Raw genomic sequence first — 21983 nt, 5'->3', positions numbered from 1 at the left:
TCCTAACGAGGACACACATGTGATCTTTCTCTTAGTGTTTAGGTATGAACACAAAGTTAACAGCACAAAGCAAAGATGAGAACCAGCACAGAGACTTTCAAGTGATTCTACTGTAGAAACATGAACAGGTGGAAAGGAAAGCTGCAGCCTGACCGATCATCAGTTTGTTACCTGTTGAATTTAGGGTCTGGCTGCTTGGCTGGGGTCAGCATTCACTCAGCTTTATCACCACTCTGGGTTCTTGGCTAGCTTAGCGTTAGCATGCTGTCTACAGGATGCAGTTTGGACTTTATCATTGTGCTCTTGTCCATTTGTACAATACAAATAATGCTAATCTCCATATCCACTCTACACACTATTTTCCACCTCCTGAACATTAACTGAAATCACCTGATTGTAGCTCAAGTGCAACTGAAAAGATAAGTTGATAGGCAATGACTGATCAATACTGATTGATAGGAGAGCACACTAATAATCCCCGTCCCTAGTGAAGTTAAAGCTGAGTGTATGTATGCTGCCCCCCAGCACAGCAGCCAGAGCAAAAACAGCAATGATCAGTCAGTCTTGCAGGACTTTTGTCTTATGTTCTAACAGAACACCACTGTGGCGATTGCTGTAAAGTGTTTTTGGGGTTGTTGACTTTGTACTCATATTTAAACACTAAAAGAAAGGTCTCTGGTGTCCTTATTGAGACAGGAATCTGTGTCAGTGTTTAGAAGGTAAAATGCATCTCATGCTATGCTAAATGAGTAACACAAGAGTAATGTAATTACTGAGTATTTCAACTAGTTTTTTCTCCAAGGACTGATTAATGCATTACTTTTAAAAAAGTGACAAATACCTTCTTCTGAGTAGTAACCCCAACATGGCCACTAGCATGACCACACACATAGCACAATCATCGTAGCTCTGAGATCCAGCTTCTAAATGTGATCATCCTTCCCAAAATATAATTAAAAGTGTGAGGAAGGAAGGGAATCCAGTGTGGGATAGAGATGAGCAATTGCAGATCATAGTTAGACTTCCAGGAAGCAAGTCGAGGAACACTCAGGGCGAATCATAACTACATGACCTTAAGAACAGCAGCAATATTAATAAATGTATGTTTTCTGTGAAGAAGTGCAAATCAGTTGTTGTTGGGGTTTTTTGTTTTTTAACTTTGTTGTTAAAAAGTAATCTTTAATAATATTTAATTAGGAACAGCCAACAATGCATTATATTAAAATTTATGTAAATATCTTTATTTGCTGCCAGACTGTCATGTAAGGACAGAAGGAAGCAAAAAGGCCTTCATGTCAAATTTTCCCTGACGGAGAGAAAGAGAAATTTAAGGTAGCTGGAAAATAACAATAAATTGAAATTTTGATGACTGATTTTACAAGAATTGGATGCGCTGGGAATAAACAAGTGGAGAAACAAGAAATACTTCAAGTGAGGTAATGGAGCCACTGGAGGAGGAGTGCAACGTATGATAAAGCTGCACACAGCTGTCACGCTGGGGATACAAAGTCTTTCTCTTGGCTGTGATTGCATAAGAGTGCCTCAGAAACTGACAGCCATGAGCAAACAAAGCTCGGTTTTTGATCTACGCCTTTTCTGAGCACGGGACCGAGCGTCGCCTGAGACGCTGCTGCTGGGAGGAGAAGAGGAGCGATCTACAGATCATCCCTCGCTTTCCTCTCACAGAATCATGCAACTTGTAGAACAGGTCTAAACCTGTTGACAGAGTTTCGATAGGATAATCACGCACAACACTTTGTCAGTTTCGCTGCACGCCCCCGCAGCACTCCCACCACCTCCCAACAGTGATCGATGGAGTGTTCCCCGGGCCCGCTGGCTGATAGTGACAAACGAATGGCCAGCCATCCTGACACACACTGGGGGATAGAAGAAGGATGAGGAACTGGAGCCGGGGGGAGACGTGGCGGCTGACGCACAGGCTGGTGGGCTGGTGCGTGCCAAAACTCGCACGGTTTTACCCCTGCTCTCTCCTCACTTCTCCTCCGCTGCAGATCCCTCTCATTAAACCCCACCAGCGGATGAATAACTGCTTGTGGTGAACCAAGCATTTAGCAGAGCCATAGATCTGAAAGAATCAATAGGCATCAAAGTTCCTACTGAAACACTGAACTGCATCTGAATTTCTCTGTTCCACACAACTTTCCAATCCTTTTATGGGTGGAGGCGTGTCCAGCAGTGTTTTTGGGCCATCAGATCAACAGTTTTACAAACACCAACCTATTAATGTTCGATCACTCAAAGTCCCTCACAGGACTGACACCTGTAGGTGAACACGAGTAGGTGAAGGTAAATTAAGGTAAATAAGTGTTTAAAAGAGAAACCATTAAGACTTGCTGTATATTAAATTACATTTGACTTTTTAAGCAAGCATGTCGCATAGCTTTATATGTTAAATATTAAGCTTATTAATTTGGGTAACCTGATCTTATCCCTCATAAACATCAAGCAATAATTAAAGTCTTTTTTTTGTATGTGTATACATTCAAAGCTCTCGACTTCCACAGTTTTAAATGCAACATGTTCAAATACAACACATTTTAAATGAAAAGCACTAAGGGAAGCACAGATAGCTTTAAAATTTCTAAAGGACACTTTTTACCTGCCCTCAAAATTTGAACTGGAGCTTGATTTGATGGCAGCGCAGTAACTGGATTCATGGGTTTCTGTCTGTGCAGTTGTGGCATCATTACATTGCAATAAACATAAAGTCTCTTGCGATTTGGCATCGTGATTAAAACCAAGATTGAACTGAATCGGAGATATCAGACTTGGAACACAGTCCCACTGTTTTGAGACTGTGCTCGCGTGGCCTTTTCATCAACTCTTTATCCGCTTTTTTAGCTTTGAGACTTGACTTTGAAGGGAACCGATTGGAAACAGCTCAGAGGTTTAGATTTGGCTCATGGTGAAGATGAAATTTCCCAACTCTCTTCATGCGCATGTTGCTCCCTCAGTTTATCCATTCGATTCATTGCTTGAGTTTACTCACCTCTGTGATGTGACATCCTCTACATACAGTGGCTTGCAATAGTATTCGGCCCCCTTGAACTTTTCCGCATTTTGTCACATTACAGCCACAAACATGAATCAATTTTATTGGAATTCCACGTGAAAGACCAATACAAAGTGGTGTACAGGTGAGAAGTGGAACGAAAATCATACATGATTCCAAACATTTATACAAATAAATAACTGCAAAGTGGGGTGTGCATAATTATTCAGCCCCCTTTGGTCTGAGTGCAGTCAGTTGCCCATAGACATTGCCTGATGAGTGCTAATGACTAAATAGAGTGCACCTGTGTGTAATCTAATGTCAGTACAAATACAGCTGCTCTGTGACGACCTCAGAGGTTGTCTAAGAGAATATTAGGAGCAACAACACCATGAAGTCCAAAGAACTCACGAGACAGGTCATGGATAAAGTTATTGAGAAATTTAAAGCAGGCTTAGGCTACAAAAAGATTTCCCAAGCCTTGAACATCCCACTATTAGTCGTGCACTGCACAAAGTTGGCCTTTATGGAAGAGTGGCAAGAAGAAAGTCATTGTTAAAAGAAAACCATAAGAATTCCCGTTTGCAGTTTGCCACAAGCCATGTGGGGGACACAGCAAACATGTGGAAGAAGGTGCTCTGGTCAGATGAGACCAAAATGGAACTTTTTGGCCAAAATGCAAAACGCTATGTGTGGAAAACTAACACTGCACATCACTCTGAACACACTCTGTTAAATATGGTGGTGGCAGTATCATGCTCTGGGGGTGCTTCTCTTCAGCAGGGACAGGGAAGCTGGTCAGAGTTGATGGGAAGATGGATGGAGCCAAATACAGGGCAATCTTGGAAGAAAACCTGTTGGAGTCTGCAAAAGACGTGAGACTGGGGCGGAGGTTTACCTTCCAGCAGGACAACGACCCTAAACATAAAGCCAGGGCAGCAATGGAATGGTTTAAAACAGAACATATCCATGTGTTAGAATGGCCCAGTCAAAGTCCAGATCTAAATCCAATCGAGAATCTGTGGCAAGATCTGAAAACTGCTGTTCACAAACGCTGTCCATCTAATCTGACTGAGCTGGAGCTGTTTTGCAAAGAAGAATGGGCAAAAATTTCAGTCTCTAGATGTGCAAAGCTGGTAGAGACATACCCTAAAAGACTGGCAGCTGTAACTGCAGCAAAAGGTGGTTCTACAAAGTATTGACTCAGGGGGCTGAATAATTACACACACCCCACTTTGCAGTTATTTGTTTGTAAAAAATGTTTGGAATCATGTATGATTTTCGTTCCACTTCTCACCTGTACACCACTTTGTGTTGGTCTTTCACGTGGAATTCCAATAAAACTGATTCATGTTTGTGGCTGTAATGTGACAAAATGTGGAAAAGTTGCAATACTTTTGCAAGCCACTGTATTCTGCTACGACAGTAAGCCTGTTTTCTAATGGTAACGCTTACAGAAGACCACTGCACTGGAACTATGCTTGCTCGACCTCTTTATCAACTGTTTTTCTCCATCTCTCCTTTTTTTTGTTTCTGTGTCATTTTTCTCTCAGACCCAATTAACATCATGGGCAGGCTGCTGTAGCTAAACCTGTAATGATAATGGTCGGGGAAATGGTTGTTATCTGGGGCTGTGTGTGGGTCTGATGGCCTTTTCCCCCAGCAGGGCTTATAAGTCATTGGGTTTATCTAAACAGGGGGTGTCTCCCTTCAGCCTACTGTCTCTCCCACACACAAACACACACGTGCGCACACTCGCGCACACTCACATTAGACAAAGTAAAACGCTTTGATCTGAAGGCCTCCGAGCTCATAGGGTGGTAATCCATTCTCACTGTGCCTCCCTACCAGTTCTACCAGTTCTCCATCACTCCTTAAGCTCCCATGTTCTCCGTTGCTGTGATATACACACCGGGCCATGCCAAAGCTTTTTAGCAGTCTGATGAAGCTGCAACCATCTAATGTGCCAAGTCTATGAAGGATGTGGACCCAGAGAAAATCGTCTTCCTTTTTGAGTTTTCCCCTCCATTTCCTGTTCCACTCAAACTCTTCTTTGCTCGCTCAATCGTTCTCCTCAAGCCTCATAATTACTTCTCATCTCTCTAGTTTTCTTCCCCCTCTCTCTACCCACACTCAGCCTGTTTTTTTCCTCCTTCTTTTTTTATCTTTCTGCTCCGCTTTCATTTCAACAGTCTGCTACGGTCACATTCTTTGCTTTGCTGCTTTCCTCTCCACTCCTCCCCTCCACACTACAGCGTTTCTGAGCCTACCTATGAAGTCGTTGCTCATTCCCAAGTCATAGTCCCACACAGTGATCTCCAGGGTCTTCTTCGCCAGCTGGTCCAAGGATACTTCATATGAAAACTCCTGTGCAGGTGGGGTACATGAGAGCATATTTACATCAATGATTCATAAACAGGTGATTGAAAGGAACTGAATTCCTAACTCAGCACGTATTCTGTGATACGCTGGGTGCACCTGCAGGATATGACACAGTCCCTTTAAGGTATGCTTAAATTGCCATGCTTTACATTGGGAGCTCAGTAGAGAAATCAAAGAAGTTGTTAGCTGCGGTGTGGTTAATTGGAGAGAAAGTGTGGAGCTGTACCTCATTGAATTCGGGATTTAGAGTCTTTTTCTTCACGGAAGTCTTGTATTTGGACTTTTTCCCCATATCTGGCTGTAAGACGCTGAGAAAGAGAGAGAAACCAGATAAAGACATGAATTCAGCGTGATCTTGGGGAATCAGGGAACATGCTGTACAACCCCTGGAAAACAGGCTGTCAGAAACTATTACTCAAATAGCCACGGTCAATGTCTTAGTTAATCTTTGCCTATATTTCATGAAATTCTGCTACTTGTAGGTTAGTGTTAGTGTTACTGACAAACAAATGGAAATGATCACACACATGCATATTTAGCATTGCTGTGCAGTAATTAGTGTTAGGCACAAATAGAGACAGTTTACCATCTGTCTCTAGTGGAGTGGAGACGGATTGTAAACAGATATTCTTACACCACCAGTTTTGCACAGATTAACATACAGTGATTGTATTTTGTTTGAGAAAGTGAGTGATCTCAAATGTAAAATAGGTTTGTGCAACAGAGATCTTTGAACTCCTGTCAAACAGAGCCAGAACTTCATTATCAAACCAGCTAATCCACAACTTTTTAAAATCTTTGTCCGTAAAGTTGACAGTAAAGTCTGCTGAATAGCAGAAACAAAAAGGGAGAATGAAATTTTGCAAAATGTCTTTATGAGATAACTTCAACCCAGAAGTGTTTTGAACAATGGCAGGGACAGAGAGCAGCTGAAAGAGAACGAGAAAGAGACAGAGGAGGATTGTAGACCACAGCAAGATCATAATCGTGCTGATGTTGGAGGAGTATACGCTCCAGAGAAGAGGCAACAGAAGGGTCGCTGGAGGGCAACGGGATTCATCATCAGCATAAATTCAAAGTCAAGATGTTCAGGCAGTGAGATATCACACTCTTCCAGCCTTTCACTGTCAATGACGAATCCTGGCCTGACAGCTGATGCATGCAGAGCTGGAATCAGAGCGAGTGAAGGATGGAGGGGATGCAGGTGGAGCAGGAGGAGGGGGAACTGACAGAGAGCAAGGTGGCACAAAGTTTGAATCTACTGTTGGATTCTAGTGCCTTTTAATGTAAACTTTAATGCTTATCTGTCAGCTTAGTATCTGAGTGCACTCCCTTCATCAATGCAGACCTTTTCTTTGTCAACTAGAAAGAGAAAAAAACAACAGATGCTTAAGATTTTATGATGGAGAGTTCAAATGTTGTGTCCACTAGGTGGCAGCACATCAACCACCATGACAAGGTGAATGTGTTTGTAAACTGCAGCTTGTTCAGGTTCAGCAGACAAAAAGACAACATTTACATCCCACACATCCCAAACCATTCATGGCTCTCCAGTAACTTCATTCCACAAACTCATGGTATCAAAGAAAGACATAACTGTGGGGGGTAAAAAACAATTTAATGTAAAATACACAACAGAATAAAAATACTATTAAGGCTTTGGATCAGATTCGTACTGATGAGTTCCAGGAATCTAAATCTGAGGTCTGTGCTTCCTCTTTGTGCTGCTTATCCAACATCTTTTTAATTTCCTCTGCTGATCCTGTTCTAGATGTAGGAAACAGGCCCATGTTCAATGGTAATAGTCACAATTGATCAAGCAAGCCTGGAATCTCTTTATTGTGGGTAAAGTAAGTTAATGTACTTCATCTTTCATAAGTTGAGATAATCTACACGGAAGCTAATAAAAAGCCAGAAACTGTGGTGTCTTTTGTTTTCACTTAGTTAGGCTGCTGTAACGCGAGTGCAGGAAATAACATTATAATCTGTGCGGCCTACCCAGCAGACTGTTTGGGGTAAACATGAATGATGAATCAACATACATCCATGATGTACAGATGTTTTTATGTTCCATCATAATGCCAAATCAGAAGTCAAGACTCATCAAATAAGGCAACATTTCCCAGTCTGTTGTCCAGTTTCGGTGAGCCCAACAAAGTGACAAATGAGTGTATACAACTCAAAGTCGGTCCAGTTTCGTACATCAGATTAGCCTGACAACCAAATGCATCAGAGTCTGTCTTCTTAGAGAGAAGTTAAATATCTCTGAGCAATTCAAAATAAGTATCCCCTGGGTAACAAACTGTGTGCCTATTAAAGTCCCAATTACTGTGTTGTTCCAGTAAAAGCCATCAACTTAAATGTTTCAAACAATGTATAAAGACGAGACACAGGCTCAGCTAAATGTTTAAAGCATTAAAAAGCTCATTATCGCCACAAGATGCATCCTACCTGGTGTTTACATAATAGTTTGGTTTACTTCACAAGAAATAAAAAAGAAATCTTAAAGAAACTAATGAATCAATTAAGACAGTCGGCCAAGCAAAGCATCTTTTTAACCCCCAGCACGTGAGGCGGTGAAGTGAAAGCTCGAGGACATCCGAGCCTTAGCTCTGCCGACTCACATTCTGCATACGCCTCCAAGGGCAACTCACGCGGGAGAACTCATATTTTCAGAATAACAAAACATTCTTTGACACCAACGTTCGTAATTAAGATCGGGTAAATGGAAATAAAGGCCACAAAGTAGCAACCGAACTGTGCCCAAATTGCCACAGAAAATTCAATGTGAAAAATAATTCACGACGCAGGATGCTGGTCCACAGAGATACGGGAGGATAATCCCCTCAGTTTTTCACTAACAGTTTCTTTAAAAAGAACAGTGGGGAACAGCAAACTAAGTAACCACATGTTTATGTGCCGTATACGTACACCGTTTTAGCTCTGTGTCACCGGCTGACAGTGACTGATAAGGTTAGCGAGCTACCGCAGCTGCTGCTGACAACCTTTAAACGCTGTTCACGAGACAAACTGTGTTTGTAATGTGAGGCAACATGAACAAGCAGGACTCATCTTTAAAAAGCCCCGTAAGGCGTGGACAAAGAAATGAGAACGCCTCCCCGTACACATACTATTAAGAAATCTAATGCAGCTACACTACTACTCAAAATGTTATGGTTTGTCTACTGGGAGTGACCAGGATGGACAGGATTAGTACATCGAGCGGCAAGGCTGAGATAGTTTGGACATGTGCAGAAGAGGGATTGTGGATGTACTGGATGAAGGGTATAAAAAGGGGAAGACCACAGAGAAGATTCACAGAGTGAAGGGTTGGTGTGACAGGAGCATGAAACAGAGATAAAGGAAGATGTTCCACTGTGGTGACCTCTAAAATAAGGAGTCAAAAGAAGATAAAGATATATATTAATAATATTTTTCATATCCTTTTCTTTCTTTTTTAAGAGTTAGGAGATGTCCTCCAATGCACATTTGTGCAATATCTCTAAAGTTAGAAACATCCTGTTTCTACAGTAGACAGGCCTGACAGCTGAATGCTCTGCCTCCCAGAGTTTATGTGTGACAAAAGCCAATAGTGGAGGCTATTATAGTACAGGCAGTTCCATAAGAATCAATCAGTGCACCCTAACTCACCCCATTAGAATCAACTGGTTATTTTCCATGATGACTGCATGACTAGACTGGAAAATTAACCACAAGTTAGCCTGCAGTCTGAGAGTGAAGCACTCTGTTTATTGGAATAATATGGTACTCTGAGGTCTTTGAGATATGATGGGGTCTGATTATTCACTATCGTGTATGTGAGGAGAATTTTTTTAGTTTTGGATTTAACAGGGAGCCGATGAACAGAAGCTAATATGGGGAAAAAACTATGGTCTCTCTTTCTAGCCCCTGTTAGAACTCTCACTGCAGCTGGAGAAAACTTCAAAAAGTAAATCTGGGTAAATGTGCACGGGTTATACAACCATCCAGCATTGGTGGCTGGTCCAAACAACTTACAGTGCATTTGATACCAGGTTCATCTTTTGGTCACAATTCCGTCTGTGTCAAAATAATGTCCCAGTTTAGTCAAACAGTCATTGAAAAATAATCATTTGATTCTAATGGGGTCCATTAGGGTCAGCTGATTGATTTTCTAATGGAAGTGCACTGTTCATTTCATCATTATGCCAGTCCCCTATAGGCTCTTCTGACACATGAACTCTGGAAAATGCTGGGAAAGGACATCACACTGATTTTATACTTGAGAGCTAGCAGAGTAAAAATGATTTAGTCCCGTCACTCTCACTGATAGGAGCAACATATCCAAACTGGCCCGGACAGTAAGACAGTCCATCACAGGGGTAACAAAGCAAGAGCACACTCTCACATCCACACCTACGGCACACCTACCTCATTAATCAGCCTAACAAGCATGCAGTGCTAACCGCTGCATCGCCATGCTGTTGTTGTTATTTTAATAGATGCATTAAAAATTAAATGAAATGTGTAGTCAGGACAGCAGAATCAACTTCTTTATTTTTGCCCAAAATGTTTCTTTCCACCATGGGACCCACATGACGACTTGACAACTCTCCAAAAAATTCGGTACCACCGTGGTGGCAAGTTGAGGCAGAGGCTGACAGAAGAATGAGAGCAGCCCTGTGAGTGAGAGGGGGGAAATTGCTGAAAATGACAGGGGTAGATGGAAGAGAGGGAGCCAACGTTAAAAACAGGGAACAAAAATAAGTTATGACACACAGATGTGCCAAAAAAAAAAGGAGTCACAATTAGAAGAGAGGAGCTAAATATATGCCTGCTGCAGCGGAGCCTCATGATCTTTTTACTTCGTTGTGCATGAACAGAGAGATAACCAAACTGTAAAGCACGGCGGTGTGCTTGGTCAGCATGAAGGATTTGACATGTTTGCACTTTTTCTGCCCTTACATGGCTTTTTTTTTTCCGACAGACTTTTCTTTTTCATGTTTTAGATTGTGCATAAAGATCAGGGTAAAAGACTCAGGGCTCTTTTGAAAGATGTCGAATAATTTAGTCTTTAAAATGCTAATTTGTCCTTTAAATGGAAGACAAATTAGTTCTAAGATAATTCTGACCTTGTGTCACTTGATTGGCTTCTAAAAGCTTAACGAGAGAGAGAGAGACTGACTGGACTCCTTATGCAGTCATCTCTTCTCTTTTGGCCTGGTTCCCTGTGGCTTTCATATATAAATATATGCACACAGAAATGAAGAATGGTTGCTTTTTTGAACCTTTATGCCATATTATTTATAATGTTATTATTTAATAGTAAAAATGTGTAGCCTATACAGGGAAATAAAACAGTGGTTAGCATGGACGTTCACACATAAATGTCTCATCAGTATGAATTCCAAATCCAAAAAAGGAAAGTCATTGAGGAAAACTGAGAATGTTTAGACACATTTCTTTTCTGGCTAAAGTTTCTGTCACACAGGCCTCGAGACTATTCAGAGACCACCTGGCAGCTGCTGGTCACCGGAGGAAAAACGCATATTTCACAACCGATCCGCACGTAGTTTCTGTGAAATCAGTTACTAAAGCATCAGTGACTCCCTGGCAACCTGAGGTTGCTTCAGAAAAATGGGTATTCCATGATCAGTTGGCAAATTGCTGCTTGAAGATGTTGGCAGTTACGGGGTGAAACTGCTCACAAATAGATCTATTGTGCTGTACCAAAAAACTCCTTGAAATTGCTTTTGGTTGCTAGCAGGTTGTCACAGTTGCCCAATGTCACCTGCTAGTCTCTGAGCGATAGAAAAAGATGAAGTTCAGCTTCAAGTTAAAAGGCGAACCTTTTAAAAAGTGTTGATGATGCAACTTTTACCTTGAAGGTGAACATTGCCCATTTCTGGTTCACGTCACTCCTTTTCTAATTTTATTACCACAGGTAGCAAGTATTTACAGACACGTCAGCATCTTCTGTGCCAACTGGCAAATGACTGGCAATCACCCAAAATAATAAAGAGGCTTTTTGTGCAGCTCCCTGCTGGAAACAGAGAGACCTGTGGTTGCCAGATGGTTGCTGAGCAGTTTTCAGGCCTGCATGACCATACCAGTATGCTTCAGCTGTGGCTGGACTTTACCCTGCCTCTCACCCTGTGGTGACTGGGATAGGCAACAGCCCCACCGCGACCCTGAATCAGATAAGCGGAATAGGATGGATGGATAATCGACTGCTGCATATTTTATTTAATATCAAACATACTGTGTGTCTGTATAGACCTGAACATGCTGATTGATATGTTCAAAGAATTTTGGGTTTTCTTCCAGTTTCATTAAACGCAACAAGAAGAATTAAAATTAAAATTAAAATCAAAATCACGAGTGCCAAATAATCATCCACCTAATGTTAATAAACAGTTTGTATCTGATCAGCTCTCTTTCTCTCTCTCTCACACACACACACACACACACACACACACACACACACACACACACACACACACACACACACACACACACACACACACACACAGGCATCAAGATATGCTTGAGCTGCAGAGGATGTCTGGTTTTACAGCTGCAGGACATCAGTGAACTATGTAAATTAATTCCTGTCGATTTAATTGCTCAGTACACTTAAGGGATGTAATTTACCTGTGCCAGCAACATATTTAACCTCCTAACTCCTTATTTGTTCAAAGTTAACTTCACTAAAACTTCACGGCGTTCATTATGCTGGTTCTACGGTGTGCACTGACAAAAAAAACAGCGCCTTGAGCTGCACACCTTCAACAGCTCATCCGCTGAACTGAGGTAAACACGGCTCTGTGTGATGGATACAAAGTCCCTGATACGCGAACACAGAAGGGAACAAAAAGAAATGCTGGCAGACGGGCAGCTGAAAAGACCCAAGTGCCAGAAATACGAATCGGATCAGGGCAGAGGCTTAAACGAATAATAAACGACAAGAGTCAGCATAAAAGAAGCAGCTGGTACAATAATGTAGAACAAGAGGAGGAAGACACAACTGAGAGAAATAACATGTACCAGTGTGCACAAGGCCAAGCAGGGATATAAGATAGAATCAGTTGTGCATTCTGGGTGCACATGTAATTTTACCTTTGTTCTCTAAAACATTGTATTAGAAGAGACACCGATACTGTACAACGTGCCGGCTTTAAAGTAAAGAAACAACTCCTCAGAGAAACTGCTAGTATGAGCATTTCCGACTTTCTTGTTTCAGTTGTCAACAGTTAATAAAATGACTCAGAAAATGTCCACTTGCACGAACCTTTGACACCATTAGCTTAAAAAGCAGTTTTCAGTGCAGTGACTGTAGGTGTTCCTCTTATTCAAATCAAACTACTACGCACTGAAAAAGTACTCCTTCACCTCACTGTAGAATACGTCATCCAGACTTTCCTGTAAGCCTGTACTTACAGTTCAGCAAATGCATGTCATTTTTACCTCAGATGTACTCAGAGGAGGGTGTTATTGGCAAGGAAGCTGGGTGTCAGGAAGCCTGCGTGTCAGACAAGCTGACTGGTTCTCCAAAAGTTTAGTTCAGAAGAGAAAACATGAATGCGTTTTCAAGCTTCAGCCACTAGATTGGTTGAAACGGGAGAGAAACAGTATGTTTAACCTTATGCCTTTTCAACTGGGGATGTGTTTTCTTTACATCCCTGTGTCATTTATTCATAAATTATAAATAATGAGAAAACTACCCATCACCCTTAGGCAATAAACAAACATCATCAGGTTCAAAAATGGAAGGCTCAAAGAACGAAATTACCTATTGTTAAACCATAAATGACGTTATTGCATCGTTAGAGTCATCTAAAGAAAACAGAAAGGTGCTTTACAACCTTTTCAGTATTATTTTTTAGCAACCTTGTGCTGCTTCTACCTTGAAGCCTCCCACTGTTGGAGGTGGCGTTGGTTACAAGATTTGCTGTCCTGTGTGGGAGCTTTCACTCTCTGCACTGTTGGTGCTTAAGTGCAGCAGGCACGCTGGAGATTTAGCTGTGTGGGTTTTATCTGTCACCGTGCCTTACAGGCAAGCCGGTACAGTATCAACTATAGTTCTGTTTCAGACTTTGAAGAGACCTGCGTTGGCTGAGAAAAGAATTGATCTCACTGAGAGTACAATGTGATCAGAATGCATCCACCTCCACTCTGCAGGACCTTCCATGTGTCTCAGCGACTGTCGCAGAAACACCTCAGCTCATAAAGAGTGCTGATCTGCTTACTGCGGTGTATAATGTCAGTCAGGCTCTTGTTGACTTCACATTCCTGTCTCTAATGTAATAAAAGCCTGGAAACAAAAGAAATGAAACAGCTTTTTACAGTTAAAAATAATCTGTGGATTCTACAAGCACCCCAAAAAGTTTCATATAAGAAAGTTTTCGCAGAACTCTTTGCAGTTCTGTGCAACAGACAAAAACTAAGTGAATTAGTGAATCAATGTGAATTAAAAGTCTAAGGAGCAGGTTGGTGGTACTAATAAACTGCACTTGATTATATGATAATCAGAAAATGTGAGCACCTCTATAAAAGCAGGTGTGTGTACACACAAAGCCACAATCCTCCCAGGAGTGGAGATCCAAAACATTCACTCTAAGGTCAGTCTTCGCAATGCTCAGAGAAACTAGAAAAACACCTGAAAGCTATATCTCAGACTCTACAGTCCTCAGCTAGCATGTTAAATGTTAATGACAGGACAATTAGAAAAAACCTGGACATGTTTGGCTTGTCTGGAAGGGAAAGCCTCTTCTTTCTTAAAAGAACATGGCAGCAAGGTTTAGGATTGTAAAGTTGCCCCTGAACAAATCACAAGACTTCTGGTGCAATATCACTAGCACAGATGAGATCAAAGCGGAAATGTCTGGTAAGAATAATAAACCACATTTGGTGAAACGCAAACACAGCATATCAGCACAAACAACTCACGCCAATGATGATGATTTTGGGATTGTTTTACAACCACAGGTGCTGAGGTACCTTGCACTCCTTGGGTAAACCAAGAACTCCTCCACATACCAAAGTATTCTGATCATGAAACAGTATAATGATCCCAAACACAGCAGCAACTCTACATCAGAATTTCTGAAAAATAGAGAATAAGAGGCTTTGCAATGGCCCAGAAAAAGTCCCCTGACTGAAAAAACTTGACTGAAATGCTGTGCCAGAGCTTAAGTGAGCTGTGCATAAACAAATGGCAGCAAAGAAGAGCGGGCCTAAATTCCTCCGCAGCGTTCTTAGAGACTCACAAAGTCAAACAGAAATCCGTTCCTTCAGGTTCATGCTGCTAAACGTAGGTTCAACCAGCTACTGAATCATGGGGTGTACTTAGTTTTTCACAGGACCGCCACAGAGTCCTGTGAAAAACTCTGAACCTTGTAAATACACTTTGATGTTTATTTGAGAATCTTAATGAGCAAAATCATATTAAAGATGCATTCTGATTGCTGCAGCATGTAATTTATTCAAAGAAGCCCGCTTTATTGATCTACCCAGGCAGCCTGGCCTGGATAGATCAATAAAGCATAAGTCTGATGTATAGTAGTTTCTGTAGCTCAGAAAATGTTGAACTGAGGTTTTGGCAAAAGAAAGTAGTTACTGAGATCATAAATCAAGAGAAGTGCAGGGTAATTTTCTAATGGACTTGTATTCAATCACTATCTTCAAGGATGTAAATTTGAGGCACTTCTCTTTCAATCCTGGAGGCCACATCTTTCTTTTACATACAGCCTCTGGGTGTTCCTTGTTTTACGACTGCAAGGCGTCTATTCTAATCTCTGAAGAGCGTCAACAATTAAAGATCCCTAAACTAAAACCACCATGGAATCAGATAAACACCAGGTGGCTTTCTCTTGTTTATGGTTAAAAGGTGTTGTGATTACAGCTAAATAAGATAAATGTCAGCACTGATAAGACAGCACACTAGCAGTCCAATCTATGCCTTTCATTTTGCAGTACCATAAAAACACCCAAACACTTCCTGAATTAAATATGAATCCTTAAATTAAAAGCTGTTCCTGAGCATAATTTGCAGGATCCCAGGTTGTTCACGGGTATCTAACACGACTTACGTTTTGACAAAGGGGTCAGAGTAGCCGTTGGAGTCCATGGCGGCCAGATGGGCGCAGCGTATGATCCCAACCAGCAAGCAGCCCTTCTCCGTGTTATAGCACAGTGACACCAGGATGCGGCCACGCTGGGGACACAAGAAGCTACAGTGTCAGACAGAGCACCTGTTTCCACTCTGATATTTCCCTCTTCAGCGAATAACCACAGCGGGAAATCCTGCGGCCGGGTCAGCAAAGTTTCTCAAAACACTTGAAATACTTTCACCGTGTAGGATATAGCGTGTTAGCCGAGAGGTTTGGAATTAAAGCTCATAATTAAAGGTCTTATCTGGGCTGGAAAAAATGACACTGCTGCCTTCTCCTTTTAATCTCCAGGTTGAACCGTAAGCCGAGTCTAATCAGAGACCAAAAGCTATTAGCCTTCGTCTCTGGAATCACAGAGAGACGTGAGATAATCACCACCAGGGGAGGAAAAAAATCAGTGTAGTGGCAGTGGTACTGGTCTAAATTACAAACTGTAGCTTCTCTATCAAAGGTCATGCCTTAAACATATATACTGATTAAAAACACATAATTAAACTTCCTCTAAGATTATGGAAGTAGATGACAGATTAGGATTAGGACTGTTGGAAGGATAAATTGCATGAGACATGGGAGATTAATAAGGCAGTGGGTCATGTTTTAGTTAAAAAAAACAACGATAATGATAAAGAGGTTGATATCATTACCTCCTCTTCTGCAACTAGCGCTCCCTGCTCCTGTGTTTGATTGTTAGTTTCTTTATTCTGAAATAATAAAGACAGGAAGAGAGATCACTGTGCATAGTACATTGCATTTTTCTGTAATGCTCTAATATAACTCAGTAATCACATTGCAGTTCGTAAGCACATCATTGAGACGTTATATTGCATGTAAGGAAAAAAAGTGCATCTGTCAGCATTGATGGTGCTTTACCAGATGTGCAAGTGCCATGTCCATAGACACAGTATTGCAGATGGAGGCTTTTGAACTGATAACAACCTGCATGGTCCCTCTTCTCTTTAGTCTGTAAGGCGTGACGCTCATGTTTTCCAGAAATAAATTCACATTTGGTTTCCTCTGACAGAACAGTTTTCCACTTTGGCTCAGTCCATTTTGACGGGCTTAGCGGAGATAGCAGTGTTTCTGGGTCTTGCTCACATATGTCTTCTTTTTTGCATTATGGAACTTTAACCTACACTTTTGGACAACACATTAAATTTCCAGAAGTGTTGCTGAGTCCATGCAGTGTTTTCCATGACAAAATCTGTTTTTAATGCAGTGTCACGATGATCACAGTCATCCCGTGCTGAAGCCTTCACCCTTGCTCACAGAGATTTCTCCAGATTCTTAGTCTTCTAATGAAGCTTATGCGTAAGTTCAAGACGGCTGATCGACTGTCTCACATCTGTCTGCTCCCAGGTGTTGCCGGCTAAATCTAAGCTTCTCGTCACTTCCACTTTCCCACGCTGTCAAGCTGTTTGTGACATCAAAGCTCTAGTCCAATCATCTTTCTCCGCTTTAAATCTCACTGCGCATCTGTCATTTCCTTTGCGGACCCCTTCGTGCAACCCACATCACCTAAACCTTCTTTCTATGTGAAGACCATGCACATACATAATAAATATCACATATTTGTCCACACAAACACGCACACAGAGTAATGTACACATACCTGTGCAATTCTCTCCAGGCCCATGTTGTAGCGTTTGCTCTCGCCTTCTTTCAGTTTCTTCAGAGCCACTCTCACCTCTCCGATGAATTCATTTCGTCCTAGTCTGTCCATGTCACAGACGCACAGCCTTCAATAGACAAGAGGTGCAGGCGAATTAGTGGCAAGTTTTCAATCCCTCTTGCAACTGTGCTGCTCTGCCCCAAAGTCTTGAAGCAAGCAAATAATGCACCAAAGTATCCAAATGGCATCTGAACAGTGCATCCGCAACACGAGATCAGTCCACTGTGTGTTTTGGGTTTTTTTCTCATTGTCTTGCGCCCATCAGACATACCACTCCCATGTAAGAGGCATAAGATGTTTTAAAAAAAGCATTTTCCACAGGAGCTAAAAGAAAAATAATGATGCGTGCTGGCACATTAAATCTACAGGGATCTCCTGGAATAAAATCTTTAATCTCTCACACACACATTGTTTCACTGCAGAAATCATGGATTTGTTTGTACGTATAATATGAATCAATGTATAGCTGCCTCTATAGTTTACTTCTCTTTAGATGCACTCGGAATTTAAAGCGAGACAACTAAATCAATAACTTTGTCTCTACTGCTACAAAACTGGTTCTGTAAAATGATTTCTTCCACCGAGAGCACTTATTCAAACTGATGGTTATGTTTGATAGAAAGCGAGTTTTTCATCAGCTACAGTTGAGTCTTCACAGCCCATCACCCGCCACAATTCTCTCTCTGCTCCGATATTCCCAGAGGGACTGTAGCTGCTTCACCTCTTTCTTCACTGTCTCATTCTAAACCTCTCTCGCTCTCTCTCTCTCACACACGCACATTCTTCACACACACCTTCCCCCTCTTCCTGTTCTGTCCCTGTCCTGCTGACATTTGGACTTTTGACATGCTGGTTCCAGTCTTTTAGTCATAACGGATGAGTATCTCTAGCAGAAGCTTCAGAACAGCTCTGACTCACGACCACGGCTGTCAGATGATTTATGTCCCTTTGCTCTGTCATACATGTAGGGTGTCTGTACTGAGACAAAGGTTGGCGGGCAATGTGACACCATTTCTGCTCAAACTTCTTCTGTGATGATTTTTCTTTCATTTCCCCAGTTTAGGAGTTCCTATAAAACCAAGCAGATGCTGGTAGAATCTGTTCAACCTCTTGTGCCAAGTTTGGTTTGATATTATTGATAAAATCCACCACATGAGAGTAAAATTAGGGTTTCCCATTCATAGTGTTAAAAACAACTACGAAGACTGGCACTAAAATGGCTTTATACTGTGCTGTGAAAAAGTCTAGAAGCACCATTCGTTTTTTTATACTTTGGTAAGAAAAGGGGAAATAGGTGCAGTGATTTATTGAAACATGTGCAAACATTCATGGAAATATGGTATATAAGGCAAAAAAGATTTACAATACTTGAAAATCTATTTTTGGTATAACAACCTTTATTCAACAGGGCCTGACCTCCCTCAGACAAGCTTTTGTGTAATTTGGTTAAGTAGTGTTTCCTATGATAGTGTCGTCTGTCCAGACGATCCCACAATGCATCAATAATGTTGAGGTCCCGGCTCTGGGGAGGCCAATCCATGACTGATAGTGTTCTACTGTGATTCTTTCTGTCCAGGTATTACACAGCGGCAGTATGCGGGATCACTTTCATGCTGAAAAATGAAGCTGTTGGTGATGAGATGGTATTTAATAGTGGTTCAAACTGCATTTTTCTGCATTCATAATTCCATTAGTTTAGACAAGATCCCCAACACCACTGGCTGAAATGTAGCTCCGCTGTGTCCACAGATGGCTGTACACACTCACCCTTCTCCTGATATTGAAGATAATCTGAACTAAAATTTTTAAATTGGGATTCATCACTCCATCGGACCTGTTACCACTCATTTTCAGTCCTGTTCTTGTGTGATTTGGCATACCTCAGCCTTTTCTTTCTGTTTCCCTTCATTAAGAATGGCTTCTTAAAAGCCAGCCCTTCACTGAGATAGTTTCTAATGAGGCTTCAGCAAACTGAAAGGCCAGATGTATCTTTCAGATCCTGTCTTAGGTCTTTGCTGCAGGTTTTCCAATTTCTTAAGGGTGTGCCTTTCAGATCGTGTTCATCTGCTGTGGTTTTTATGGCTGCCACTTCTTCTTTTGTCTTTCATTTTCTACAGATTTTCTGACGACACACTGCACACAGTGCGGAGATATGCCAGGTTTTCAGCTAATGTCTTTTTGGAAATCACAGTTTTGCTACATAAATACTATTTTCTGCCCGTCGAACTGTGTAATCGTTCACATTTCTTGTAATTCTACAAATTACTGATGTGTTTTTGTGACATCTAGTTAGTGTGTTTAAAGATACAAGATCGAGTTAGGTGACTTTTAATGCTTGAATGATTCATAGGTCAGTATTAAGTGGCATAAAAAACACAATTTCCTTATCAGGGTTGTCAGGTCTCTGTGTGATAAAAACCAGCCGATTAAAATGAACCCAAAAACAGTCCAGATCGTATTTGAGGCAGGCAAACTCTAAAATGACAAGTTTGATCTCATAATGAAGTCACAAAAGCAAGAGTTATTACAGCTCTCTTCTATTACAGACATTAATCTTTACCAGTATTTAGTTTTAAACAACAATTGAAGCACAGCATTCACGAGGCGTTGTCTGTGTAAACTTTCATGGCTGTTGATAGTTCAGTTTAAAGCCAATTTATAAAGCTGAGTCAACTCCAACAACAATATCATCACCACCCAACATCTAACACCCAGCCAACATATATATATTTTTTACTCCTTGATCATATTTGTACCTGACTGAATCTCATCTAAGCCACCTGTTATGGCAATTTCAGCCTCCATCTAATACCAAATCAAGCCACAGATTTATTCCTATCTGCCCACATCCGAGGACGGTGGAAGTCTATTATGAGGCAGAGGCATGGAGAGAGAGAGAGGAAAGAAAGTGAAAGGAGACAGACTCGAGCTGGCTCTGAAATCATGTTTGTACTCCTTTAACACGCACGCACGCGCACAAACACACCACATCTCGTGATACCCGGCTCTCATCACACCTCCACATGATCAATTTCTCTGCTGATCATTCAGAGCCTGACAGACGTTTCAGTTGTAAATGTCAGAAGGACTTTTGAAAGATTGTCCCCAAGGTATGCATTCATGTTTGACTCATCGCATTTATTTATTTTTTGTGTGCATTAAAATGCACACAAGAGTGGTGTCATTGAAATAAGGGGCTGGATCGTGGTATCACATTATCATTCTCACTGCTCTCTAAATTATTAAAAATACCGCCTAAAGGCAGATTCACACTGCGGCAACTGATGGAGAAATTTTGGGCCTAATCCCACAATCACGTGGCCCCGCAGTGATAAAACAGGCTGAGTCTGTCTCATCCTGAGAATTCAAAAGGAAGCAGAGATATCTATAGCGAACTATCAGCGCTGAAGCTGTGCAAAAATGATCTCAAATGTCTTACCCTTCCTGACAATTTTTGCGAGTCATAACCTGTATAAATAAGTGGCAAGGTTGGAGGTTTTTCCAGTCTGTTTTACTGCAGTGGACTTTTCACTCAAGACGAAAGCACCTCCGGCAGCCCGCCGCACCAATTAAAGGATTAGCTGGTATGAGGCCAACCGTAAAGTCTGGATTGAGGACGTTAGTTATTAGTTTACTCAGCTAGTTCATTGTTAATAACAGAATGGACCTCCAGCAGCCCTTAGAGATACAGTCTGCACACTGAAGCATTGAGGCGTTGCATAAAGGATGTAAAGAAAAAAACAATAACGCTGAAACAACTTTGAGGGCTTTTTCAGAACTGTCTTTAATTTAGCCGTTCCCTTTTTGTATTTTGCCTTAGCATAATGGTTTTATATAATCACACTTAGCGCAAATTATTGAATGAAAGATGAAAAAAAGAAATAAATGCATAAACCCACTCACTGAAGAACTCTTTTTTTATGTCCTGTTCTACAAAGAGCAGCGCAGGAGGATGGACTCTCACTCCCACTTTAGCACCATCAGAAGACGCGGTGCTTAAAATTTCCATGAAATCAAAGCCCATATTTGGTACGTGTACAGGGTTTTTCTGCAGTGGCCATGTAATGCATTCACATCTACTAACTATGGCTTTATGCAGTAGCTTTTAGTGGTTAAGCTATCCATTCCTGCACTAGATTCTGACTAAGAGGGATTCACAGCAAATTTCCTTTTGCAACAGAGTCAGATAAAAAAAATGACAAAGCAGCAAAAAGCAATCATGGAAACCCTGATGAATTTGTCACAGAGGTTATCCCATTGGTGTTTTATAGCTAATCATTTCCAACCCCATAAATGCACGACTATTATACACGTATATATCATACGTCTCTAGAGGCCTGGCATTAATATGTGTGAGAATTCATGAATATTTCATGCTGATTATGTCGTAATTTGTTCACAATCCGCTTTAACTTCTGCCAGAGCAACGTCCTCATGGTTACTGCAATGTGGTTGTTTTTGCACAAAGTGCACACCACCTCACTGTTTTTGAGGCAGTGTGATGATGGGCAAATGTGCCATCCTCAGTTATTTTCAACTGTTTCTGGGCAAGAAAAGACTGAGAGGAGTAATTAAATGTAAAAAGAAAAAACCCAGCAAACAAACAAACAAAAACAGGTTTTGCATCTGTTTCACTGACACATTCACCTAACAAGCAAAAATCCCAGGCTATATCCTGGGAGGAGACACAAATCCCTTTGGGGTTGCATCAGGAAGGGCATCCGGCATAAAAATCTCAACATGCAGAGCTGCCTGCTGTGGAGCCCTG

At 41.4% G+C, this 21983-nt stretch overlaps 1 protein-coding gene across 1 annotated transcript in view; it reads right to left on the bottom strand.

Moving 5' to 3' along the window:
- Positions 1–21983, bottom strand: part of doc2g (double C2-like domains, gamma) — a 36794-nt gene that overhangs the window by 3633 nt on the left and 11178 nt on the right. The window contains exons 6-10 of the mRNA XM_085276836.1: positions 17156–17282; positions 16191–16247; positions 15466–15590; positions 5622–5703; positions 5284–5380 (exon numbers count right to left, since the gene is read on the bottom strand). Of these exons, the coding sequence (XP_085132962.1) occupies positions 5284–5380; positions 5622–5703; positions 15466–15590; positions 16191–16247; positions 17156–17282 (488 nt within the window). The remainder of the gene's footprint in view (positions 1–5283; positions 5381–5621; positions 5704–15465; positions 15591–16190; positions 16248–17155; positions 17283–21983) is intronic.

Source organism: Mchenga conophoros, linkage group LG6 (assembly GCF_057382185.1).
Source record: "Mchenga conophoros isolate Kocher_MC1m ecotype Shallow Benthic linkage group LG6, M_conophoros_male_GT1.1, whole genome shotgun sequence".
Classification (NCBI taxonomy): Eukaryota; Metazoa; Chordata; class Actinopteri; order Cichliformes; family Cichlidae; genus Mchenga; species Mchenga conophoros.
Note: the sequence above shows the minus strand (reverse complement) of the source record. Positions and strands in the feature narration are given on the sequence as shown.